This window comes from Leptosomus discolor, chromosome 4, assembly GCF_034619465.1.
Source record: "Leptosomus discolor isolate bLepDis1 chromosome 4, bLepDis1.hap2, whole genome shotgun sequence".
Taxonomy (NCBI): Eukaryota; Metazoa; Chordata; class Aves; order Leptosomiformes; family Leptosomidae; genus Leptosomus; species Leptosomus discolor.
Window position 1 is genome coordinate 18,808,140 of NC_141394.1, and position 27,592 is coordinate 18,835,731.

Consider the following 27,592-nt stretch of genomic DNA (forward strand, 5'->3'; position numbering starts at 1 on the left):
TTATTTCTGGCTTCACAGAAACCCAGGTTTTGGTGTAAGAGATTATGGTTCTTCTGCAGGAGAAAGTCTTGTTGAGATCACGCTTCAGTAAAAGAGTTGGTGAACAGAGTCCTGATCAGAAAAGGCTCTATGAAAGGCTTTATGTCTTCTTTCCACTGTCTGCTTTCTCAGCTCTTGCTTCCAGTTGAGTCTCTGATACTGAAATACGGGAAAGCAGCAAGGTGGGCAAGCTGCTGGAAAGGCTGCTAAGCACCTGCTAGTGCTGTGTCTCCACTTAAGGAGGTGCTTGAAGCAGTATAGCCACTGGACCACGTTAGCTTTCCATGGTGTCAGTGTCAGTCATGTCTCTATTTCTGCTCACTTTGCATGTCAAGGGTTTGAACACAGTTATATGCTGTGGAACACAGGCAGTTTCTAGACTACAAAACTTTCCTTCAAAATGTATGTATAGCAACACCACTGGCCAGGTGGATATGAGTTTGTATAGTCCCCAGTGCTACATCCACCTGCTCTAGAGCAAACACAGAATGCTCTGCTGCAGAATCTGTTCCCACAGATTTCACCAATGATGCCTTGGTGTTAGCTTGCTTTTGCAGCATTATCCAAGTGTCAGTTGTGTTATCCAAGTGTCAGTGCTGACATTTAGAGACCGCTTCATGCATTAGAATTAGTAATTAGAATTTTTTTCCCTCCTGAGGCTGGTAGCTGTGACCATTAGTTTATTTTCAACTGGACATTTCAAAACTGAACTAACTGTAGAGAAATGAGAAGAAACATTTTGATAGCTGGGTTATTTATTGCAGTTGCAGACTAGTGTTTAAGAACAGTGTGTCTGACCTTACACATTTTTAGATTTGCTCTTGTAGTAATGTATAGTAGCAATATTCTTCCTTTTAAGGCACTCTGCTAAGCTCCAGGAAATAAATGAAGTATCTTGGGAAAATCTGAGGACAAAGCTTTGTAAAATGTTGATTTAGCTAGATAACCATTTCAATTAGATACGTACAAATCTACTGTCAGGACAAACACTATCAGGTAACTGTAGGTTACATCAATATACTGGCATCTGATATCAGAATCTTTCCATTTCTTTCCTTTTTTTGAGTTTGTGCAAGCTGTCAGAAAGTTATGTGTTCGTTCTTGTAGCTATGTAGACCTTCTTTGGTTCAAGAAGAAAAAAGAAGTAAAGATAGAACTATATAGCATTTTGCTTTAAATTTAGGGCTAGTAAGTTTTGTGAAGAAAACCATTGTGTTTCACTGTGTGAATGCCTTCCGTCAATTTATGCTACTGAACTTGAAACCCCACCAGGGATGTCCAGCACGAAGGTGAAAATTACTGTACTGCTATTGCAGATTCCCAGGTAGATAGAAAATATTCTTAGTACCATATGTTCTTAAATCTTATGTGTCCTTTTATTCAAAAATTATATCATAACAGTAAAATTAGGATTGCATACCAGATAATGAACTGGTCTTGTTGAAGTCAATAGTAAATGTTCTCAAAACTATCTCATGGTAATTCATGTCAGCAATAACATAACAGAGAATGCTTGTGTACTTGTATTTTCTCCAGTAACTCCTTAATTGTGAAGTATAAAGTGTTTTTGTCCACCCCTGAAATACCCCTGCATTTAGGATGTCTTTATACAAATATAGAACTGCCAATACGTCCACCAGTCATTTCAGGCCTTCATTACATCTGTGGATCTGTTAGTTTTATTTTCAGAACGATTAATTTCAGCTAAGTTTTGCCTCCCTACTGAAACTTGGAATTAAGTGTCTGAGCTTTTAGGGTTTACTGTAGGCAGCTGATTTAAAAACTATAGTCAACATGACAATCTAGGAGAGAAGAGCAAAGAGATGATGTTCTTAATTATATAAAGAAACCCATGTGCTCCTTTATTGTAATAGACATTTTTGCCAGTGTGTGTTTTGGACATCGATTGTGTTTCTTCTAATATGTAAGCTTGTTATACATAAACATTACATGCGTTGAAACAGTGTGGGAAATATATATAACTTAGCAACTGTTGAATCTGCAGAATAAAACTTTCTACATTTCATGGAATCATAGAATACTAGGTTGAAAGGACTTCAAGGATCATCTAGTACAACTTTTCAAGGTAAAAATATAGTTTAAATGATATGGCCCAGCACCCTGTCAAACTGAGTCTTACAACTGTCCAATGAATATTTTTCAGGTATTTTCATATGCTTTTGAGAATTTAACTTAGCTGTCAGAGTAGTCCAGAGATCTAAATATAACAGACTGTAGTGTTTTGAAGTGGTAGTTTAGAATGAATATCCAGATCTCAAAACTGGCACCTGTTAGATCAGAATACAGTGAATTATGCCCACTCCTACTGCATTTCACTATCTGTTTCTGGTTCCATGCACATTAAGGGTGATTCAATATGCCTTTTTTGCTCAGCAGTCTGATTTCCACAGCTAAGAGGTAAATATAAATAGTATGATTTCAATTGCAAAACATTTTCCCTTATTTTCCTCCCAAAGCAGATGTTTCTTCTCTAGCCTAGTGGCAGGATATTTGAAGACAAGATCACTGTTCCTATTTACATTTAAAAATAAAGAGCAAAAAGAAAAGAACACCTTAATATATTTGTATTTTGGTTGTTAAGTGTGGGCTTATTTGTCGGACAGTCTTTCCTTAGCTAAGGTATCTTGGATATCCAAACTACTTTTATTAAAATTGTCTGTGCTTATAAACTGAGTGGTACAAGCAGTTGTTTCGTCTGCCTGTAAATATATATATATTTTTTATTTATGTTGTAAATTAGAATGACTGCTGGTTAATTTTGGTCTTGGTGCTGGTCAACTATGTGCCTCTTTTTTTTCCCTTTCTTTTTTCCAAAATACTATGAAATACATACAAACCCGTGGATCACTGAGATCAATTGCAGAAGGGAGTAGACCACCGTGCTGTGGCAGATCTTACCTGAGCAGCAGAAAGGTTATCGGCTTTTCTAATTACCAATCTTTTTGAAGGTTACTGCCCTCATGGCTTAGATGCAGTAGCAGATCCCACAAGAGCTTACAGCTGAAACTTCTAAATTCCCTAAATACATCTTTGACAAGCGTTGAAGCTCAGCTTGTTCAGATTCGGTCACTCAAGAATGTATTTTGTGTGTAAACAGAGATCTGATGAACAACTACACCTCCCTTAGATTTTGAATATTTTTATATCAAGAACTGAATACCTTGTTTTCTGACTGAGCCAGGGCTAGAGGCAAGAGTTTGAATCCTTATTAGCACTTAAATTGCCTCTGAAGCCCAAAAGACATTCCCTCACTTTCTGCTCTTCTTTCCAGTCTTTCGTCGTGAATTCTGTAGTCCAACTGGTATGTGAAATCTTATCCAGCATTCTTAGCAGCAGCTGCAGCCACACATTTAGATTTTCTCAGATCCACCCCCAGCAAAAAACTTGTCCCACCTCTACGGGGATTTGTGCTAGCACAGTTTTAGGAAGCTTCCAGACTTGAGGTTTTCATCTTTTGTTCCTCCCATAGCAATAAAAGCAGAGCTAATTGTAAGTGGCAGATGCTGAGTTTATGAAGTGCAAACTGGTTTAGAATAACATGTGGGTAAGTACCCAAGGTTAGATACTCAAATTAGTAAAAGGGATTATAAGTTCCCTTTGTAGTGAAAAAACTTTTCTATGGTATTTGGATTTTTGAACTAAGTATGAAAACATTTGTTTCATCCAGTAATGAGATCTATGGCTTATTTAAGTCAAAATTATTTTGATGTCCAACCCAATACTTCAGTCCTTATTAATGCAGTAGCACAGGTGTTTTATAGAGTTTTATGTTTCTAAATCAGTTGGTAGCTTCTTTTAAAGCAGCATTGATTTTTCTTTTTTTCCCAGTTTGTTCTCAGTGTGTGTCACTAACTGTCACATCGAATTTGTGACTCTGTGAAGCCATCTATACTGCAGATTTTTAAATGCCTAAGAGGTGTTTTTTCTTCCTGTGCTAATCTTATTCAAATGACTGACCCTTGCTGCTTACCTGGATTCCTTGTGCTATTCAGCTTCTTCCCTGCGCCCGCCCCCACCCCTACTTTTTTCTTTTGTTCTTAGAAAATTTGGTCATTGAACAATTGGGCTTCAGGCAGAACAGCAAATGACACGTGGATGGTAATGAGGTCAGAAGCTCCCACATACAACCTGTTGAGTCTTTACAGAGGAGCTATGTCATGCTAAATTATCTGCATGTGTTGGTGAGCAGTATTCTGGCAAGGATGAATGAGAGGCTGAGCATAAAGTAGAGCACTAATAGAAGAAATGGACACATTCATTCTGGTGAATCCTACTATCTGTCAGAATCATGTCTGCTGCCCCTGCTAAATCAAATTCTTATTCAAGTTAGCAGCTCTGATAGCTACCTGCTAGGCTGCAGAATCTGTGCTAAAAAAGGATTTCACATTTCAGTTTGATTCTGTCACCTAGTTTAGCAATATGTTAATTGCCTTTGGGACCACACTGTGGATTGACTTAGTTCTGCACCCAGTATGAAAGAACCAGTGTTTGATTCAAGAGATGGATGGGGTGCATGGTTGTGTGACCATGAAAAGAAATGTGTGGGTGGTGGCTTTAATTGTGTGTGACATCAATATTATCACGATTCCCCTTCTGAATCGGAGTTCCTAAAAGCTGTGTTTGTTTTCTGACTGCAGAGTTTCAGAGCGGAGAACCGGATCTTTACCTTGAAGCTGCATCAAAGCCAGATTGTGAATCTTGGGCTGTGGCACTGGGAGAGGCAAACTCGGAAGGTTTGCAGAATAAAATTCAGCAGCTACGGAGGCTCATCATGGAAATCAAAGAGGAGAGATCATCAGATGAAGCACGGCAGTTTCTGCCTTCATCCCAAGTAGACAGTCTAGGAGAGCCACAGTTTACAAGTAAGTGCATATACTCACTTTATTGAGTGGTACAATACAAATGGCCTGCTCTCTGTAGCAGTACATATAGTGTCACAAACAGGGTACATAATGCTGTTTAATTTGTTGCTTGACAGAGTGCAGTTGTAGAGGAGGTAAACTGATGAAGATTCTCTTTATCGTTACCTGTTATATTTAGATTTATGCAGATAACCTTCAGGGGAACAAATGTGTGATTACTGTGTTTCTGACTTTTTTCCCCTCTAATCTGTTTTCTTCTTAAGACTTAGAAGTTTTTTAGTTAGACATATTCTTTTCCTCTTTTGTGCCCTATATGAACATACAAACTACTCTTTAAATATAGTCTGATAACTTTGATAAATGTGTAAAGATGTAGTGATACTTAAATTAGTATCACCTATTTGTTCTTTGTAATATAAAAGCACTCTGAGGATTTGAAAGCACATAGCCATATGTTGAGTCATGTTTGGTGCACTGAAGCCTGAGCACTGTATTTCGCTTGCCCAGTAACTTAATCAAGTCTGTATCCCCTGTATTCATAATGCTGTTCCAGACCAATATGGTGATGCTGCTAGTGGCGGAATTCAACTTGGAAATTTGTTATAACTCCATTAAAAATAATAATAATTATAAAAAAATCTTATTTGTTACTGACCAAGGCCCTTCTAAGCTTGTCAGCTGTAATTTTTCTTGTACAGACTTGAATGATTAGCTGTAGTAATGAGAACAGTGTGAAACCAGACCTATTCAGCAACATCAAGTTTTCATGGAGCGAGAACAGCTATAATTTGGTGTGTGGGGGGGTTGTGTTGTGGTTTTGTTTGGTTGGTTTTTATTATTTTTAACTTTTAACAAAATCTTGTGTTCCAGTTCATATACCAACTTGGTCCTTCCCATCTGACCAATTTCTTCACTACTGGCAAATACTTAATACACACTTTCATGCAACATGTTATTTGTTTCTATTTTTAATGCAATGACGTACCTACTTAAAAATGAGTTGTTAGATTTAATATTTTTCTGACAGATGTATAGTTAGTTGTTGTGATTCAAATTCTTACGAGTACCCATCCATGAAAGGCTGGGTTGTTGTTTTTATCCTTAGTTTCCTTTCCTGACAACAGAATGTTTCTGTTAAAAAGGAAGTAGTCTTTTTTTCAGGCAAGTATTTGATGCAAAAGTCTCTTTCACTGTAAGTTTGTAATATGAAATGTTACTCCAGTGGCAAGGGCAGGTAGTTAGAAGTATGGATTAGGCACATGAAAGTTTTACTACATATTAAAAAGATAGACATTGAAATAAAATTATTTCTCCTCTTTTTTTTCTTCTTTCCCTTAACCTTAAAAGGTATTCAGAGAGTTGCAAATGAGCCAAAGCTGGAGTTCAGTCTTGGTAAGATACAATTTTGACTTCTTGGAATTGTGATGGCCTGTGTGTGTGAAGAGTTTATGTATATAGTGTTATAAAATGTAATCTGTTACCTGTTCAAAAAAAAAATTGAAGAACCCTGTTTCCTTTAGGTAGGAGAGGTGCCTGTGCATGTCTTTGAAATGCTGACTTTAGAGTCTTAATTTGTTGAAATGGCTGAAGATCTATTGAGTTTTCTAACACTTTGCTGCTCTACCAAGCTGAAAATCTGCCCAATAGCTTTGTGAGTTGTTTATGAAATATACTTGTTTGGGACAAGACACTTAAGATGGAGTTTTTAAAAAGATATTGAGATAAAAGTACTGTCCCTTTAGAGTGAATTTTTATTTTGTAGAGAAGCGTTAATGTAAACATTTAACCTGATTTTCTCTGTTTGTACTTAGTATAAATAATTAGTATATGAGAACTATATGTTAGTATAGTATGTAATATGAGAACTTTGCTTCAGGAGGTGTTCTGTCAGCTCAAGTCTCCTTCTCTGTTCAGACGTATACTGAATAATTAAGATTACTAAGTAATGTCAAGCAAGCTAATTGAATGATCGTGTAGTTGTTTCAAGAGAAAGGTGCACAGTATTTTCAGCCCAAACTGTGCCATTTAGGAAGGAAAGTTGTCAAGTTTTCATTGCTCTTTCAGTGCAAAAACTTTGAAGCTTTAGACATAGTGAAATAATTATTTGCTGAAGAAGCACTAAATACAATAATTACATATCAGAAATCAGAGTAATAGTTAGGTTTAGTTGATTAATGATTGAACTCGATGTTGAGGGTCTTTTTCCTACCAAAATGGTTCTATGATTATTCCCAGCTCCTGTATACAGTAGAATAACAGTTATAAATAATGTATCTTTTGAAATATCTGGTGCTATATGCTGGATACATTCCAAAATGACTAAAACTTGTCCAATTTTTTATGATTTTTGCATTCATATAAGCTACTAATATGCATCTTATGTTGTATAGCTGTACACTTGAGAAACTTTTTACTCAGTGCTATTCGATATCTGTTATATTCACTCTGATAGAAACACTTTAAAACAACTATTGCATAAGTGTGCATGTATGCGAGAGAGGGAGAGGGAAATAGAGACATTCTTAAGCAAGATATTATATAAAAATCAATCAAACTCCACTAGTCAGAGAATTTATATTATCTACAAAAATCATCCTTAGAAACCCCCCAATGCAGCAAAGAAGATGGCATCCGTAATATGCCTGCGTGTTCTTGCCCTGCTCATTCCATCATGGTAGCCTCTTTCCTGGCCCTGTCCTTTGAATTGGGTTACGTTTGGCTGTGCACTGCTATAACTTTGCTGATTTAAAAGCTTATACTCTAAAGCTGTGCCCTTTGGGGCAGCTGCAGTTCTGTCTGATACAGTCATTTTGAGATTCCCATAACTATATCTAGGTAACTTTACCTGTTTGTCTTTAAAAAATTAGACAGTTACAGCATTATGAAAACTTTGTCAATTACGTTTTTTCTGTAGGGCCTATTTCTGCTGAAATTGTTAAATGTTGGCATGGAAGAAAGGCCTAGTTCTCTGTTAGGGAATTACCATGCTATAATAATTAAGAGCAATTTTAACTTTTCTTTGTCTTTCTATATGCATCTTATAGGTGATGTGACTGTAGTATTTGGGCATAGCTAGTAATTGCTATGCTCCAGCTGTTAACAAACTCCCAGAACGACCCCAGTGTGGTGTAGGAGAGAGGGAGGAAGGTGCTATTGGTGGTGACTGCAGATTAGATGAGCTGTGCTTCAGGAGAAGTTGCTTTCAGTGATAAATGTGCCCTAGCAGGCAGAAGTGTAAAAACAATTGTAAAGCTATTTGCAGACTTGTTTGAGCTTGTGCTGGATGGAGGTCTGTTCACTCATGGTGTCAGTATTTGTGTTTTGCATTTGGTTGTTTCTAGTAGGAATTGATGTTCTGTGGTTTGTTCTACAGCATTATTGATTGAGTCATTGCAGCTCTGTGAGTGATCTTATACATTGACTTCTGCTGCTGCTTGGGTAACAAGACTAACGGTGTAAACCTCTTGTTTTTGACTGGTGTTCCTGGCCAATGTCGTAAGTCAGGGATATTTGTCAGTATAGTCACTTGTGAAAGCTGATTCTTAGTGTCTTGATCCTAAAATGCGTGCAACAATGTGTCCTCTCAGCCCAAAAGGCCAATCCTATCCTGGGCTGCATCAAAAGAAGTGGGACCAGCACATCAAGGGAGGCGATTCTTCCCCTCTACTCCACTCTCATGAGACCCCACCTGGAGCTGGAGTGCTCTGTCCAGCTCTGGGGCCCCCAGCACAAGAAAATTACGGACCTGTTGGAGCGAGTCCAGAGGAGGGTCCCAAAAATGATCAGAGGATTGGAACACCTCTGCTATGAAGACAGTCTGAGAGAGTTAGGTTTGTTCAGGCTGGAGAAGAGAAGGCTCTGAGGAGACATTATTGCAGCCTTTTAGTACTTAAAGGGGGCCTATAAGAAAGAGGGGGACAAACTTCTTAGCAGGGCCTGTTGTGATAGGACAAGGGGTAACGGTTTTAAACTAAAAGAGGGTAGATCTAGGCTAGATATGAGGGTGGTGAAACACTGAAACAGGCTGCCCAGAGAGGTGTTAGAAGCCCCATCCCTGGAAACATTCAAGGTCAGGTTGGATGGGGCTGTGAGCAACCTGATCTAGCTGAAGATGTCCCTGCTTACTGCAGGGAAGTTGAACTAGATAACCTTTAAAGGTCTGTACGAACCCAAACTGTTCTATGATTCTGTGAAAATAATACTGACTACTTAAGCATAATGCATTTGCATTAGGGGAATCCACCTTCAATGACTGAGTGGTCCATGGAGGACTTCAATTTTATCATAACTGTTATCCTTACTGGAGTGTCAACATACCTGAGCCAACACTCCAGCCACCCTGCTCACCACCATTCATATGTGTACAAATGTACCTGTACGCAGCAGACACCTCTTGAGGTGAGACAAGGAACAATTTAACTGGGAAGGATGCATGTGCTGTTTGGCCCAACCAGCCAGTTAAAATAGCTCTCACAAGGACAACCAGTCAAAATGCTTTCTGTGCTGTTCACCTGGTTATTGATAGGGCTGGAAGGGACTTCCACTGACAGGCTGGTCTGTGCATCTGGAAACATGCACTGCCTTGCCATGCCAGCCAAGCCAGCTAACTGCACCTTGGCTGCTGTCAGGCAAAGGGCACTGGTTGGCTGATCTCACCTTTTGAAGGCTTGGCTATGTCGAATTAAAGACTTCATGTTAGCTTTAGCTAATCAAGGACTTCCAAGAGGAAGTCTTGCCTTCTGTGAGGCAAACCAAAGAATAGTAAGCAGGGATGAGAGACAGATTTGCTGCAAGCAAGCACACTGCTGTGATGTGTGCCTAGCTTAGGTAAGCAAATCTTAGGGCTCTGTAGGGATGTTTTGACTTCATTAGACTGGCCTTTAGCATTTAGAATTTGCAAGACAAATCTAACAACCTGTACAGCTGGTCTCTATCTCTAAAAGAAAGGCTTGTATCTGTAACTTTGTCCATATGCATTATATGAACAATATTATATTAGTTAAGTAGCATATATGTACATGAAAATAGACATTTGCTTAGGTCAGTTAATATACGTGTTTTTCACTATATTAAAAAACAAGTCAGTTATCACATAATTGTACTTTGTAACTCTTCTGTCACTAGTTGGTCAACAAATAACAGTCAGAAATAGAACTCTCCAGTAACTGAAACGGAATATAGCTTTTTAATAATATTTGGGTGCTGCCTAATGTAGTAGTTTTATTTAGGGATAGTTTATCTAAATACTGCTCTTCAATGTTTGACGTTCTGATAGCTAAATTTTGAAATGTTGTTATTTAAAAGTCTTGTTGGGGCTTGTATTCTGTTGTGGTAGCTAACTTGCTGCATTCTATATCCATAACACTCTAGAAATGTTCTCTTTATAAAATGTCTGAAATACTGCCGCCTTTTTATTTTATTTGAAAGTTTAGTAAAGGTGGTGGGTTTTTTTCTGAGGTTAAATTAAACAATAAAATTCTTCTGAATTATAGATTTCTACAGAAATACACTCAGTATTTTTGGGAGTTTACTAGAACTTGTAACATTCCTTATTTTGGAGTCAGAGCTTCCTTTAGACTAAAATTTTTGATTTTTATATTCCTGAGGACTCTTTGGAAATACAGCTGGTTTTTGAACCTCGCAACTGTTGGAAAGTTTTACTTTTCAACTTCTGTTTGATTTTTCAAGTCATTCTGTTCAGCACACTATTTTATGAAGGACTAGGAGGTAGCACATGTCAGCCTGTGCAGAGTGCTGAGTAGAGAGGAGAAACAGAGCACAAGGAATAAAAGAAGATCCTGGGCCTAAATAACAAACCAATCTAACAAATAGCGAAGTTGATAAGAATCTTTCCCATGACTTTGAAGTGCACAGGGTTAGTTCCTTTATAGGTGTTTGGTTTGGAGTTACTTTTCTTGGTTGCTTCTTTAAAATATACCAGCCCTTGAGTCCCAGATCTAACTGAATATGGTGAAGATTCCTGACATCACATTGATTTCAGTGTAGCTACTTTGTGATGTGTGAACATAGCTGAAGTATTATGTAGTAGTTATGGGAAATAAATTATATTATGGGTATTGATGAATTGTGAGGTTTTTAAGAGCTTACACCTCTAAAGTTGTTTGCATTTACTTGATCATGAACTGACAAAGTAGCACAAGAATACTCAATAATCAGAAAAATGAAGGAGCAGGGCAGAAAGCAGTTGGTAGTCAAAGCGCTCACACATGAACTCAGTAATGAACATGATGTTAATATGGAGAAATACATTTGAAAAAATAGTCTAAAAGGAAGTTTGTTACTCCCTCAATGACCAGTAGAATTCATTTTGACACATTTCAGTGTTTTTGAATAAGTTTAACTGATTAGAGTTGTGAAGAGAAAGCAAAAGGTATTGCAGTTGTGGGTGTAGTATAATGTAGATAACTGTATAGAAAGGAATGTCTCTGCGCATGTTGTAGGAACATTCAGGTACTAGTGTTAATGAAAGCAGCTGTCTAGCATCTCCAAAAGCTTTCAGTTTCTTGTGAAGTAAGTTAGGGCAGTGAAGACTGTTGGACTGTGCTTTTGTAGCATAACCTCTAGGTACTTTTTGACGTATACAATAAAGTAAATCTCAAGATTGTGTCCTTTTATGAAATCTCATTGAATAGTGCACAATTCATAGAAAGCTTCAGCAAGTAGTTGAAAGAATTAAAAATTAAAATTTTTAGGGTATTTATTTTTTCATTTTACCAAATAGTAGGTTGATACAAGAGCTGTCTGCCTGTAAATGCAGAAGTTTTTATTCTTCACTGTCTTTTCTCCCAGAGTAACACTGGGAAGGCGTCCCTTGGAAAAGGTATTGAAATGGATTTAACTGTGCATACTGAACCTAAATGGTACATCAATGCTGCTCAAAGGCCATGACTAAATGATATTTCAAGTTCTGAAACATAATCTGGAGCTTTTTTCAGCAGCAGTTGTTCCTAGAAGAGTGAAAAGCAGAAATACTATTCCTATCCATATCAGAAACTTAAAGTCAAGTCCTCGTCCTAGCAGAATTTTCACATTTATCTCTGTTATCCTTCTGCTTCATCATGTTACAAGTTGGTGAAAAACTGATACTTCATTGTGTTAGCCAAATTAAAAAACAAACAAACAAACACCAAAATCATAGTCATCATCATACTTTTGAGTAAATTTAAAAAGAAAAGTGATCATTTCTCTGTGTATCAAACTAGAGGTGTTGCTTTATGCTGAAGGGTGTTTATCCCTGAAAAAAAAGTTAAGTGCTGGTCATGTTAGGAACAATATTAGCAAAAATATAAAAATGAAGTGTGGGTTTGTGCTTTTTTAAATTTCAGTTTAGTTTTACATGTCACCCTTTTTTTGTACCAGAACTTTACATTAATTTGTTCTGGTCCCACACAAATTTCATCTTCCACCAAACCAGCTAGTCAGGGATTTTTTTCCTAGTTTTACTGATGTATATTAGATGCTTTTTTTCCTGAGCAACCACAAAAAATAGATAAAAGACAAGTTAAAGTGGACTTAGACTAAAGAAATTAAGAAAGTAGAAAAGGTATCATGATCAGAAAGAATGCTCTTTTTTCCTCTGGGAACTACCTATTTGGCTTCTGCCTGTTTTGCTGTAAAAATGCTGTAAATGCATTTTTATTCTTAGCAACTCCATGTTGCTAGGATGAACTTTTTTTTTGACAGAAAGGATCCTCCCAAAGAGGTAGCAAATTCAAGCTCGGTCTAATAGACCATGTTGTCATGTTTTGAGTGGTTCTTGACTTAGGACTAGTGATTTTTGAACTAACTCCTAAAGGAGTTTCCTTTTTACCCCTGCCTTATGCAGGTGAACTTGAGCTAACTTTCAGTCAGTCTAAGTGCAAGTGAAACTATCTTCCAGAAATGTTCTAAGGTACGCCTGTCACCTTGCATGTCATGCTGTCATCTCTCTTTTGGCAGCTTTTGGTGATGGAACAGGATAATGCATATTGAGCAGATTCGTAAGTGAGAACACCTAGGGTTGAATGATGTTGAATTAGTGACCCCTGAGGACAGTAAGCTCTCCTTACTGTCCTTCTGCATTCTGTGGCACTCGCAGTAAGCTTGCTTTGTTATATGCAGACATCATGTGAACACTGCTGAAGTGATTGGAGGATGGATTTGCCAAAACTGCACATCCTTTTTATCTACCTCTCCTCCCACAGTTAACTTCTGAGAAGGCTTTTGGGATTCTGTCATAGCCCTTACCTAACTGGAAGTAACTTCTTTTTATGGACGGCTTTCTGAAGCTCTACTCCCTCATTGTTGTGCACTTCTTTAAAAGTAAAGCATCTCTTCTGAATTTTGCACGCTGCATACCCTGTCAGAGAAAAGGACTGTCTTCTTCAGTGATATTGCTGAAACTGTCTGGATATTACCATCATGACTTGGTAATTTTAGGCCATTTTGTTGTAATGAAGTTGTCATAATGCCACTACTGACACTAAAAATACATAGGGCATGTATTCTTTTGTTTTCCTTTTAAAATCTTGCCTTCTTTTAGTCTTGCTTGACTCTTCTGTTGTGAGCATATTCAGCCTCCTTCTTGCAAAAGGTTTTCCCATTCCATTTAGCAGTGTCAGCCTGCATTCACTATTTGTCTTTCCAGTTTCATTCATTATATTCTACCTCACTTTATGCATAATGTATTATACCATTGTGGTTTGCTAACGTACAATGTTCACTATATTAAGCACTCTTTTAAGAATGTGTTATGTATACAGGGAAAAAATATTGAAAAAACAAGTCTGGAAAATGGGGGAGAGAACACCAAAAAGCTCAAAACCAGAGTCCCTTCAAAAACTCAGGTCCTTGTTCAGTTTTTTCTGGGTATGCTGGGTTTAAGTGTAGAATTAGGCCAGATTGTCGAATCTGTATCTGTAGGCAGTACTGTAATTTTACAAATCTATCCTTCAATCCCTTTAGGACAGGGATTGTCTTAATTTGCATTGCAGTTAGAGAAGCAGCATGTTGTCACAAACCTTAAATATTAATCTGTACTAATTGTATCACTGAATATGCAAGGACTCAAAAATTCCCAGTAGTGAAACTTTGGAAGATGTTCAGTTGGTGTTCTGCTGGCTTCTCATATGTTGAGAGAATCTGAAAAATTTTCAATATAATATACTTTACAGTTAAAATATATTTCTTTGTAGACTATCTATATATCCATATAGTTATGTAGATATCTGTTCTATGTGCGTAGTTCGTATATGAAAATTTGTTTTGTTGCTGACAACCCGTTATATTTAGTATTGTGTTACTCATTTTTGTTAACTGTGTGAGTTATCTACTTGGTTTCTGTGTCAGTAAGAACTAATTCTTGGTAGAAGTAGTCACAGAAATATTTTCAACTTGTCTGCATCCATTGGTACTTAATGATATTTATTAAACAGCTATGACTTGTGTAAGTTCCATTTCTGGGTAGATTATGCTATGTAGCAATTAGTTACCACAGTGGACTCATTAAATGCAGGGATGTTTATTTGCTCTGAAGTGGGTCAGAGCACATGACAAACCAGCATGAGGGAATAAATCATTACTGATTGAGCATATTCCAGTATGATGGAGTGGAGAAATCCACTGATGTACTGATGAAATCAATAAGTAGCATGAGGATGTTTTGGGGTATTAATATTAGTAAGCCCAGGTGCAAACTGGGTTTCAGGCAGTTTTCTTCCATTCTGTCCTATGAAATGTAAGCATCTTCTGTTTCTGGAAGCTTTTGCTTTTAAGAAAAAAGTTATATTTGAACTCCCAGGAGAAAATGGATGACAGCCATGTAAATACAAATGTGTATAAATCAGGGCTGCGACTAAGGGAAACTTTTAAATCCAATAGAATAAAGGTTTTTCACAGCAACTCTCACATGTTTTGATATAAACACGTATCTAGAGATAAATTTTGAATAGCTGTAGCTAATCTGTTTAGAGAGGAGTTTGTAGATACCTGAATTTGAAAAGGGTTTTTTTTTTAATTTAACCATTCTGAGAGACAGGGTTTTATCATCTTATTTCTTGGGTGATGCAGCAGATAATAGGATTAAATTCTGTCAGAAATGTATGAATTCTGAAATCTTGTCAGAGTTAGATTGCTGCATTTACAAAGCCAGAGAAGAAGGAGGATAAGACTAGGAAGGACCTTTCTTTTTCAAATCTTAAATAAGTAGAATTGGTAGGCTTAAGTAAAATCAGCTGCTTCCTGATATTGAAAACGTTACTTTTGTGTCTACTTCACATTTTTGTCATGGACTTTGTAAATGTTGTCTCATGTTTGCAAAATTCCTTCTATCCAAAATTTCAAAGGAGTAAGGTTGCGTCTGTGCTGAAAACTGTAATGTTTTCTGTGAGGTTCGATGCTAGTTCAATGCCCCAGTGAGGTTGGGTACTGGAAGCAGATTAATTACAGCAGCACAATCTTAGCATGGCTTCATCTACTTCATTCCTTATCGATAAGGGTACTAATGCTGCTTTGCCTGAACTAATTCTAGTTTCTGAGGTAAAATACTCAAAGCAATCAGAAACCTTTATGATAACTTCTAAGGCTTATTGAAAGTTACTATGGAAAAGGATTCCAGAGTTACTTAAGAATTTATAGATGTCGGTAGAGATTTGATGCAGCTCTGTCAAAATTAAGATATCTTTTTTTTTTTTTTCTTTCTTCCCACAAGGTTATTAAAACAACCAACCAACAGCTGAGTAGGTAGCTTAATTTGTCCTTTAGTATTTTCACAAGCGTAATGCTTAGCTTCTGAAGTATTGAGTGTTCTGGTGAATGTGACGTAAACTTTTAAATTATTCTGAGAAAACTGAAAACTCAAGTTTCCACGGTATTTTTAAGCTAGTTCATAAGAACATAGAATTAAAGATCATTGAGTTAGAGATAAATTATTTTTGGCACATGCTACTGCTCTTTTTTCCTCATTATTTTTCTTTTCTTGGTTTTCCTCAAAATATACCTCCTACTGTGCCTACTTTCTGCTATTTGCCTTGCCAACCTGTGTACTCTTTCCAGTTCAATTTTTGAACCACAGTCTCTCAAATGAGTGTCTTCAGATTCCCTAGCATGCCTCCCATGTAGGTATCTTAGATTTCACATACTATGAGACTTGATTTGTGGGGGCATGTGTTTGTGTGTACACATGTGTGTGGCTTATCACACCATTAGTCTTTAGAGTGCCAGAGTGGTGGAATAGAGAGAGTGGCAGAAATATGTGTGAGTTCAGTGGCTGAGCTGGGAAGTGGAGACCAAGGGCTTACCTAGCAGTTCTCTGCTACGGAAGGAGTTTTTATGGGCAGCATCTTCCTAGGTGAGACTGGCACTGAGCCCACTCTCCCATTGCATGACCAGCATGTCCATAAGCTCTTATATGGCCCTGATGGCTTTGTGCTTACCTGATATATATTGAGTCCATGACTGATTCCTCTGTGGATCCGGGAAACTGGTCTGAATGAAGAGGACAATTTAGATCCTTAGAGAGAGTCATTTCTATTGCAGACATTTATACACAGAGAGCAACAAGCCAAATAAGGATGAATTATTCCTTTGTTCTTATAGAAAGCTCTATAAGACTTCGTTACCTACAACAGAGATTTGGATGGCAGTCCTGGCACTGCTGCCTTCTTCCAACCTTTCCCTACCTCCCAGGAAGCTGACATTTTAACTGTTCAGGATGTAATTGATTTTTTTTAATTCCTTAACCATGCTGGTTGTCAGGGAGGCTTAGAAGGCATACAGTGTCTGCAGAATGTTTTCAGCAGTAGATGTTAGTCTACTCCACATTACTAAGAATAAACTGCATTTTCATAAATCCTTTAAAACTACACTGCTTCTCCTGCTGGAAGGTTGTGGGTTTTTTTTCCATCAAACTGTGATGTCTGGTAGCATTAAAATTTCAAACTTTCTACTTCAAAAAAAAAAAAAAATTGTGTATACCACTAACTTTGCTTTAGAGCCATTTTTAGTATTTCTGGTTGTGTGCTTCAGTGGCTGAAATCTTAGTTTTCTCTGCTGCTCTCCAATGCCCTTTTAAAGTCCTGGGATTTCTTCTAGGCAGGTATGAGAAATAGCTTGTATTTTGGAATTATTGGACAGAGTCAGTTGGGATGCCAAAAGTAACATTTATGATTAAAGGAGTGGAGATTATTAAGGAACTGGAGCATCCTGCCTACAGGGACAGGCTGAGAGAGCTTGGACTGCTCAGCCTGGAGAAGTGCAGGCTCATGGGGGATCTTATCTATTCGTCTAAATAGCTGGTGGGAGAGATTGAAGATGAAGGAGCCAGACTCTTCTCAGTTATGCCCAGTGAAAGAACAAGTGATTATGGACTGCAGGTAAACACATATGAAATTCAGTCAGAACACAACCCACGCACACAGACGTTTTTACTATGAAGCTGGTCAAACACTGGCACAGATGACTTAGGGAGGTTGTGAAGTCTTCATCCTTGGAGATGGTTGAAACCCAACTGGACATAGTCCTGGGTAACCTGCTGTAGCTGACTCTGATTGGGCAGGGGGGTTGGAGTCAATAAGCACAAGACTGATTCTGCAATTTATGTGTCAGGGATTTGTCATGTAACTTTCCAATAGGATTTTTGAGGCTTCTTAGAGCTTGCTGTTAGTGATTCGTTTGTAATATCCTCTTGTCACGTTCTGTACCGTATGTTGATAGTAAGGTATCTGTTACTTTGATCTAGAAATTCTTTAAGTAATCCCTCGTAATTATGTTGAAATTAGACTGTTTAAAATTGTTGCCAACTATGTGGACTCAAGCAGTTTCTGGGAACTTCCACTCTTGCATTGTTGTTCAATCCTTCACAGTGAGTTTCGTGTGCCTCACGTAAGGATATAACAGCAGCCTGAACTGCCTCGCTTTTTAGGCAAAGAACAAGTTAGGACCGGAGAGAGTTGAGCAAATGTGGAATTAAAGTTTTGTGAGTGATCTTGGCCTGGGACAATATCTTATTAGTGCTCATTTTTATGGTGTTTTTTTTGTGTACGTTTGCCTGCAGTTTTGATTATTTTTTTTCTGTATATTCTCACAGGGAAGACTTACTAGTTGAAATGCTTGCAAAATGCAAGCTTAAAGTAGTATTTTTACTGAATATATATTTGCAGCAGTGGTGTTGGCCAGGAATAAAATTGAAATGGACACTTTTACCCTGAGTTGAAACTCTTCCCTACTCCCCTTCTCCGCAAATAAAAAAATTGGGGTCAAGCAGAGGGTGACTGTTTAGTGCCCTTTTTCCAGTGGGGTGAACCTGAGTTCTGTAGTGATTGTGGACAGTGACCTGAAATCAGTGACAACTGAATGTAAAATAATGTATGTAAAATACAGAAATTTCCTTTCAAATTATCTTTTGTTCCCTCTACACCTGTTACCAGTAAGTCTTCCCTTTTCTAATTTGAGCTGGGACAGCTTCAAGAGGAAGACCTGACTGTCTGCTTGTATGCACTCTCTTGTGTAATAATTGGCAACTTTTTGTGGTTTGTAGCTGCTATGTTAGAGACGGGCAGAATGATAAACCTGTGGATCTGCCCTATATCTGACCTCTTTCTGGTCCAGTGCTCTATTGAATTAAAAGGGGCACTGGCACCATTTCTCCTTCAGCCGCCCCGCTGGGTCTGTTGTGAAGGAAATCAGCAGTGATGTTTTTGCAGAGCATGGACTAGCAGCTGTGTCCTGCCACTGCCTGCCAGCCCGAGACCATCAGGGTAGGTGTGTGGTTTGCAAATCCTGACAAGGCCAGAGATAGACTCGGAGCTGCTCAGCATTGTCAAGGCTGGGGCAACTGGGACGTGCCCAGAAGCCAACCTGCAGGCATGTAGGGACCTCTTAGGGTTGAAAGCTTAAATACCTGGAGACTTTAAATACCTCCAAAGCAGGTGTGTGGAGCCTTAGAGTATTCTGTTTAAAACCCACTTGTGGACACCTCTGTCTTTTTGTGTGTTTACGCTTGACTTTTTACTGTCACTTTTTGCAGTTGGTCTTTTCTAACCTTTAGCCCAGTCTGTAAAACACTTCATGAGGAATTGTCTGGAGAATTCCTTGCAGTCTTTCTTTGTGCTTCTTTCTCCTTGAAGATAGTCACCTTACAGTTCCAAAACAGTACAGAGCATTTGGGAGACAAAAAGCAAGCAAATTCTTTGTGGATTACAGTAGTCATGTAGTTCATGTTGTGCAGAATGGTAATGACTTAACAGACATGAAACAATTCTGTTTTGTTAGGCCAATAATATGTTAACTAAAACCTTTTAAAGTAATTCAAAGTGTGATAGCTCTTGTCTTTTTTTGACTCTAATGGTATTGCACTCCATTAACTGAACATTTGTCTTTCAAATGGCAGTTGTTATATACATCTCTAGATATGCCTATAGAAATAATTGCAGTAATACTTTCATGTTACAAAACATTTCCCAATGGGCTTTTTTTTTTTTATCCTTATATGTGGAAACAGAAGTTCCATAAAAAGCAAACCATCTAATTAATAGAAGACTGAAGTCATCCTCCCCTTTTGAACACATTGGTTATAGACGCATTTATTTTTGGAGTTTTTGAAATGCATGTCCTGCAGTGAGATTTGACTTGAAAATGAAGTTCCCCTGCAGGCCCTGAAAAGACTGGAATTCTCCTAAATGTAGCACTGCAAAACCCACATGACACTGGGTGCAGCATGACAAGCAGACTGACCTGAGGTGCTTGGAAGGGTTTTACTGAAAACAAACAAAATGCTTAAGAATGCTTTTCATCATTGTTTTACCCCCACCTCCTGTGGATAATAAAGTTTCTAGTACAGTTATGGACACTTTAATTATTGTGTTTAACTTTATTTTTAGTGTGGTTTTTCTCCTGTTATGTGGAATATGAAATTAAAATTAAATAAATTGAACTAAATTTTAAAAAGCCTGATTGTCTTGTGAAATACAGTTCAAATGTTCAAAATAAGTTAAAGCTGACACTTTAATCTGAAATCCTATTGCATTTAAGTTTGATTTCTGAGGGACTGAATGAGTACAGGATTTTTTGATGAATTAATAAGAATTTGGTTTTAGCATTCTTTGAAGACCAGAATTCTTCACACCTAAGAGCTGAGGATTGTTGGCTGTAGGACTGTAAATGAACTGCTTTAAAAACTGAAGTGGACTGGCACTGTTTTCAACTTCAAGATCTGAACGTGCTCGCATTGAGATGAGGAACAGCAATACCTAAGTCACTCTGAATTTAAATCTCAAATCTGTCAGGGAGTGTCTCTACAGAGAGAAATGAAGGATTTTTTTCTTTTGTCTTTTAATCCTTAACTAATTTTGTACAAAGGGATTGAAATAATTTAAAATTATTTCTCTGGGAAGAAGTCAGCTATGTCTTTACGTATGTCAACACATAAAAACCAAGGCAGTTTCAAACACAGTATTGTAATGTGTAAACAGCAGTTTTTCACCTTTGAAGAAACTCCTGCTGGAAATGACAGCCTATTTATATTAAAAGGATCAACTTTCTCTTTTAGAATGCAATATGCTGGGCTCTGCTGCTCTGTAGAGATCATTAATGTCGTCTCCTTTTAGATCTATCTCAGAATACAAGCTGCAGACCTTTTCTAATTCTGAGAGTTAACAGTTTAGAGCAATAATTAGGGCCAGTATCATTGAGATGAGCTCAGTGTTGATTTTGAAGAAACTGGAAATACAAATGTATATACCGCTTTAAAAATGTTACTTTAAAATATCATCTAAGTGTGTCACAACAGCTACAGTCAGTACAGTATTTGTTACCCTCTACTTTCTTAAAGGTTGTTTGTCTGTACCAACAGAGTTCTTATGCTTGAGACATACATTTTGGAGAAGTTTAGGAGTAAAGGTTATTTCTTCAGGATATGTGAGTAAACAAATACAAAATGCTCATGGGAGGTAGATTCCTTGAAACTTGTCCTCTGACACAGCCCTTGATCTGTGAGCTTCTATTATTTCTGGACTCTGTCATTATATGAAAAGATACAAAGATATGTTGTTTTTTTTTTTTTTTTAATTCCTTATGAAGAGGTTATACTTTGCTGTCTCATGAAGATCCCATGCTATTAAAGTAATCTTAATGTATTTGCCAGAATGGCTGTTTCAAAATCGCCTGAGGAGTAAAGCATTGCCTCTTACTTGGATCTCTAATTTATGTATTAATCCAGAATTGCCAGCTTATCAGACAAGTCTTATATTAGAACATCATCTCCTGTTGACTACAGCTTGCATGCAGATTACTTAGCATTTATCATGCATTTCCTGACCAGGAAATTTAATCATTATAGGGCTAAAAGTGATTGTTCTGGGTTGCAGAAATCTATTTTCTCCTTTGATTAAAAGTGTGTCATGCTCTCATTTGCCTTGACTTTGAAGTACATTTTATTCTGGTTTCCTTTTAGATATGTCAAAGAGTGTGGGGTTTGTTTTGCTAAAAGGTGACCGCTGGCATATTGGAGGGACTAGGGCTTTGCTTTCTGTTTTCTGTAGTGGACTCTTTTTAGACAGTCTCACTAGTCGTTTTCAACATTTGACAGGTACCTATGCAATGCAAACCAATTGTGAAGCAGGCTAGCATTTAGCATTCCAACAGAGGCGGGGTGTGGGAAATAGTACAATCATACAGCTCAAGAATACCCTGCCTGCTTTTTTTAAAGGCCATGTTCTCCCTCGTTTGAGCACTACACATGGAGAGTACTGCAGTGCTCAAGCCTTTCTGCCGTGCTCCCTTGCGTAGAGGTGTTTTTATGAATCTTTGTGAAATTGTTCAATGCTACATCACTTCCTTGTCCTTCACTGGTGGCTCTGTCCTTGGCCTGTGTAAAGGAAGGAACACAACTCTTCTCAGACAAATGAGTCTTAAAGGCTGGTCAGTTAGACAGATGAGCAATAGCTTTGCTTGCAAGTCTAAGTATTGTCAGTCTTTTCCTTGGTGAGTTACTATTGTTAATATATCTCCCTGCTGCATCTTGTCCTGGCACCTTCATCGTGATTGCCTTTACTATGTAACATTTTCACTTAAAGAAGAAACGAATAGTTCTATTCGCAAGCAGTGTCTCATGGGCAATGGGGATATGGCCACATAGTTGCTTTGTTTATAATTAATTCGGGAGCTGGCTTCAGAGAAGTTTGTGTGAAAGAGACAGCTTCTGAAACTGCACTATTGTTTAGATGTACTCGGGTCTATGTAAACATCAGCTAGCTTGGGTGGTAATAGTTATGGGACCTTGAGTTCTTGTCCAGGCTGCACATCATACCAAAGAAGCTGGGTGGATCACTCTCTATTGAGGTCTGGGCTCCTGTAGCTGGGCTTCTACCCAGGACACAGAGTAGCTCTCTCACAGCTGCTTGGAGAAGCTACACTGCCATGAAGAAGCACCCTAAAAGATTTTGGGCAGTTAAGAGTTCCTTCTGAAGCTTGTTGTCTGCTGCAGCTTCTGGACCCTGTGTTGCTTGAATGCCTGCCTTTATTTTGCAAGCGAAGCCTCTTTCCTCACCAAGCCTGAAAGTATGCTGCGAAGATGTATATGATAACGTGGATTTGGAGTAAGGCGAAACCAGAGCTGAATTTTCTTTACATATTACAGAAAAAGACTGTCTCTACAGCATTGTAAAGTACTACTGCACGCTGAGGATCAAAACCGTGTAATGCTTCACTTGACAACTGGTATAACAGTGTATAAATGCTTATGTCAAAGGAAGCAATGTATGCTGCTATAATAAAAACAGATGTGGCGGACCAAAAACTTTGAGAGAAACTTGGCACTTTTGTTTCTTTTCATCTTGTGGTATCTCTGATATATGTTTGTACATTTATTTTATTTCCAAAGAGATGGACAAAGTTAGGAGCCAGCAGAATATACTTTATAAAATCTGAAAGAGATTGTTACAGGTTCTAGGTGTTTGCTATGAGCTTATAGTAGAAAGAAACTCATAGTTGAAAGAAAAAAGGAAGTCTGTATACCATTTGCTATTTTTCTAGTTCTTCAGTTGGTACTTAAACTTGTAACCACTCTATTTTCAGGATAGTGAAAAGTCTCTGGAAGAAATTACAGTGAGTTTACTTCTTTGTTATATAATTAATATGACAATATAGGGAAAAAGTGAAGGGGGAAAATGGTATTTAGCTCTGTTTCCAGGAGATTTAAACTCTTTTGTGGCATTCTAAAATACCAGCAATACCAAAATAGATTATAGTCTTGGAATAGCAGTATCAAAATCCATTTTGATATGAATATATTTTGGAGTGTACTAGTGCATAGCATGTTTTCATAAGACTTTTAAAATTATTTTATTTTCCTTCTTTCCTCATTTCTCTTACCAGAGAACTGAAGTCATGTTCAGGTCAGAGCATAAATACCATTAATAGGCGGTGCCATGAGCAGAGTGGTTTTGGACAGAAGGTAAAGAGGATAATTAGAATCTAAAGCAACAGCAAGAACTCTGCTTTGTTGTCGCTAGACTACTGCAGCATCTCAGAAAGAGTTGCCTGTGTTATTACAGGCACCGTGAGCTCAGTAAGGGAATGCAGTCTCTTTTGGAAGAATTCATTTTTATAACTAAATATAGCACTACATGAAAAAGATACACAGAGATGCTTACATTCTCTGATATAGTTTCAGAAATTAAAAGTTTAAAAATATTGAGCAAGACCAGTTTGTTTCATAATTTAAGGAGCCAGCTATTCTCAGCAAAGCTAGAAATTCACTTCCGTGACCTTGTTGCCATTGTGTAGCTTAAGTCTAGAGCACAGGGGTGGCAGTAGTCAGTTATGCACAATTGTAAATAAAGGTGGAGGAGCATGATTGTTAGCAGTGCGCATGCTGGAACAGATAGGCTAATGTTAGCAGAGGATTAATGTACTACCAAAATGCAAATTCCACTGAATGGATGGTTAACACATGTAACCACGCACTCACTTCTGCAGTGGAACTATGATGCCAGTGAGCTGTACGTTGATCCGGTCAGCCACTTTCCTGAGTCTCTTACATCTATCATACTTAAACTCTATAAATAACTGGGGTTGTCCAGGCTGAATAGCAAAGCTGTGATACGAAACTGGCCTGTTCTAACATGTTGGAAGAATTGAAATGCACTTAGAAAATGGCTATTATTGCTGCTGGTAATGGCAACGCAAGGTTACAGTCTAAGTCTTTGCATTTATTTTACCTTCTTGGAAAAAGCAGAAGGATGCTTCAATCCAGTTTCAGTAAAACACAAAAGACACAAATCCTGAAATTTCCTTAGTACTGCAAAACCCAGGAGGGCAGAACTTACTCTGAAATAGATCACTTCTGATTTTTACAGTGGTAATTCTAGTCAGGTTTATTACTTCGTATACAAGTAGGATGATGAATGCAGCCGGCATTTCAACTCCTGGGCATGTTCACTTATCCCTAGTCTCCATCAGCATACAGTATTTTCCCCCAGCAGAACTCGTGTAGCTTCTTTCAATGACTCCTGAACAATCATGTTCTTTTAGCTGCAAATTAAGTGGGCAATGATTGATGTTTTTCTGGACAGCATATCGATATATTGCTTACAGTGAGTACTGTTAATATTGGTGGTGTTTGCGGGTTTGGTGTCGTGTCGTGTCCTCCCCCCCAAACCTGTGTTTGTAGAGATGTCATAAGATATCTTTATGCTTCATCTGGTAAGACTTCCCTGTCATCTCTTTCTCCTTGGACTGTTGGTAGAAATTTTCGTCTTTCTTAATTACAGGCATCCCCTAAAGGATACTAATTGTGTTCTGTATGTGTATTTCCTGGAGATATAACTGTGTTACTTTAGCAACCAGCTGTACATTCCAGAGAACAGATATGTATTTTATTTTTATACAAGCCTCTCAACCCTGGAGATGGGAACAGTGATCTCAAACCTTTTCTTAGGTAAAAATCAGTGGACCTTTACTTATTTGTATACATGGTCCAAATGTCATCTTCTATTCTATAGATTCTTTTCATTGCAGAGTTTACCCTGAGTCCGAGCATCTGTTTTAGTCACTACTGTTAATGAGTGTCTCTTCTAATACGTAACCTGTTTCATGAGTATGTAACTGTGCCCTCCTCTTGTGATAATGTGGATATTATGATTTCTGTGGCTGCATCTTTTGATATTTGCTGTTGTGCAGTGAATTTTACTAGGAGTCCACATGCAAATTGTTGTTGGAGTAACTTCCCTGTTCTTTTGGTCCCTAGGTAGAGGTGTTCTTTAATCTCCAGCAAACCGAAGCGTTCCTGCTGAAACATGAACGGGACAACCAATTAGTAGTATTTATGATAAAACAATTAATAATATTAATTATGGAGCACTAGCTGGAGGGATGCTCATTGACACCGTTCTGTGCTAATGCTAATCCTCAAACGTTTGTCTCGTTTGCTTTCAGGCATGTTTTACCATGCAGAGAACACATCACTGTCCTGTTCTCATCCCTCTTGCAGCTGCATTTACAATCCTAATTCAAAAGTATGGCCAAAGCTTTCCTCTGTTCTGAAGCTGAATTATTCCTAAGCCTTTCTGTGTGCCTGACTGAAAGTATTATTTTCAGCAAGCTTGGTTAGCGCTGTGTGTTTAGCAGGAGCAGGAGCAGCAGTGATGTGCATTCTTTTACGTCTCTCTACTCTCCTCAACACCCCCTCAGGGTGGAGGAAAGAAAACTGTGTACTGCTTAGTGTTCTGCATGTAGCGCAGGTCTGAATGTAGTGTTCTCTTATTTAATGTGTCCTTTTGCCCACTAAGGAATAGCTGTATCTCAGTTAATTAGTCTATCAAGACAGACTGTACATTATTATTTATAAACTAAGTTGCTTTGGGATAATAATGCTGCTGCAATGCCAATGAAATGAAAAAAAATTTTGAACATTATGTTCGCATATATATGTGTGTGAGACACAGGCTTCTCCCATGCCCCTTGTCTTTAGATACTACTAATTTTCTGGTTTGACAGTACACAAAATAGCGTGCACTGGAGACAAAAGGGCTATGGTGGTTAATTCCTGTTCCTTGCCAGCCCTTTGGAATCTGTTTTGGTTTGAAAAATGGGAAGGAATGAAGCTGTGGGAAATGGTGTTTCTGTCACTGGTTAGCGAGGAAGCTACCTTGCAAATTGCCATGTAGTTAATACACAGATGTGTGAATCTGTAGCCTGGGAAGACATTCACCAGTGTGCTGCTATTTCCCCCGCTAACAAAAATAAACATTACGATTTCAATGCCATTTCCAGTTTTTGGGCTAGACCTTGGCTTCCTTCCCAAACAGTTCTGTGAACTTTGAGATGAGGTTGTCTTTCAGTCCCTCTGCCCATTTTGTTTGTTCCAGCTACTGGGTCTTTTTCAGTTCTGGGAGGTGCTGTATCTCCCTGTTTCTCTGCCAGGTTAATTTCTTTTGGCTCCAGTGGGCTTAGTGCTTGGAGCAGTGCTGAGTGCCTGGTTAGAATTTTTATAGTTTCAGGGAAGGTAGATGATGAATTTCCAGACTGTCTGTTTTGGGTTTTTGTTTTGTTTGGGTTTTTTTTTTTTGTTTTGTTGTAGAGTCATTGGGGTTTTCTTTTTAGTCTTTCTCTCTGTGCTCTGTTCTTCCATACAGTTAACGTTTTCAGAAGATTCTCCCAGATCCCATAAATGGGTCAGTGAAACTGTGAAGCAAGATTCTGCTGTGTTTCCAGCATAGCCCAGTTTTGAGGAAACAGTAACCAGTCTTTCTCTTCTCTTGTCTTTATGTGTGTGCGTGCATGCACACTGAGGGGTGAAGAGCACAGCCAGCGTGTTAGTGCAGCGCAGAGGATAGTGAAATATTGAATGTGGCAGGACTCAAGAATCAAACGTCTACTTGTGCGGTTTACGTGTACAGCACACATGGCTTGTGTGCATCGTAGTGGTACTGGAATGTACAGGACAATGTATAGGCATGACTAATAGAGGAGGAACACTTGTTTACCGTGATTCATTTAAGAAAAATATAGTTTTTAATAGTAGAAAAACAACAGTAATGGAAGTGAAATAACAGTGTTCTCTTTGCTTTTATTCTTTAGAAAATAAGTGTTGAAGGATAACATTGACTAAATGTTTTCAGTTTCAAGGTATTTTAAATGTTAAAACAGTTTTATGTGTAGACCACGGGATTTTTCAAAATACATAACTACTTGTAAATATATTCTATAGCAGTTCTTTTTCCTGGTGACCTTTCATCTTGCTCTACACATAGTGATTACTTTTCTTTCTTTCTTTCTTTTTCATTGCTTAAAGTAGAGGAGTTGTTTCTTCCTGCCGTCTTAACTTTTTTCTTTGTTGATATGAAAGCATAAATTATTCCTAGTGCAGTTCTTCCTTAAATGTTGACGTACACTGATAGGCTTAGCAGAGACGGGATCACCCGGGGAATGGATGACTCAGGCTTTTACACACTGAGTCAACAGTCACAATGAGTAGATTCATATACTTTTGGCACGTAAGTACAAGCTGTCGCTTCATTTCGCTGAGTTTTGTTGATGAGTTTTTCCAGAATTAATTCAAGCATAGTGAAGTATTGAAAACTAACGTGACCTATGTATGTGGTCTGCTTGGGTGTAGGTTATGATGGAAAGCGTGTTGATGTTGTTACCCGCTTTTCACTGTGTTACATTTGCAG

General features: G+C 38.0%; 1 protein-coding gene across 3 annotated transcripts in view; it reads left to right on the forward strand.

The window, feature by feature from the left end:
- The first annotated feature begins 4,816 nt into the window (after positions 1–4,816).
- INPP4B (inositol polyphosphate-4-phosphatase type II B) overlaps positions 4,817–27,592 on the forward strand; it is a 198,709-nt gene continuing 175,933 nt past the window's right edge. For 2 of the 3 annotated variants that reach the window (XM_086464572.1, XM_086464571.1), the window contains exons 1-2: positions 4,817–4,922; positions 6,270–6,314. In XM_086464572.1, coding sequence (XP_086320698.1) covers positions 4,832–4,922; positions 6,270–6,314 — 136 coding nt within the window. In that variant the 5' untranslated portion in view covers positions 4,817–4,831. The remainder of the gene's footprint in view (positions 4,923–6,269; positions 6,315–27,592) is intronic. The other variant, XM_086464570.1, reaches the window with a different exon arrangement.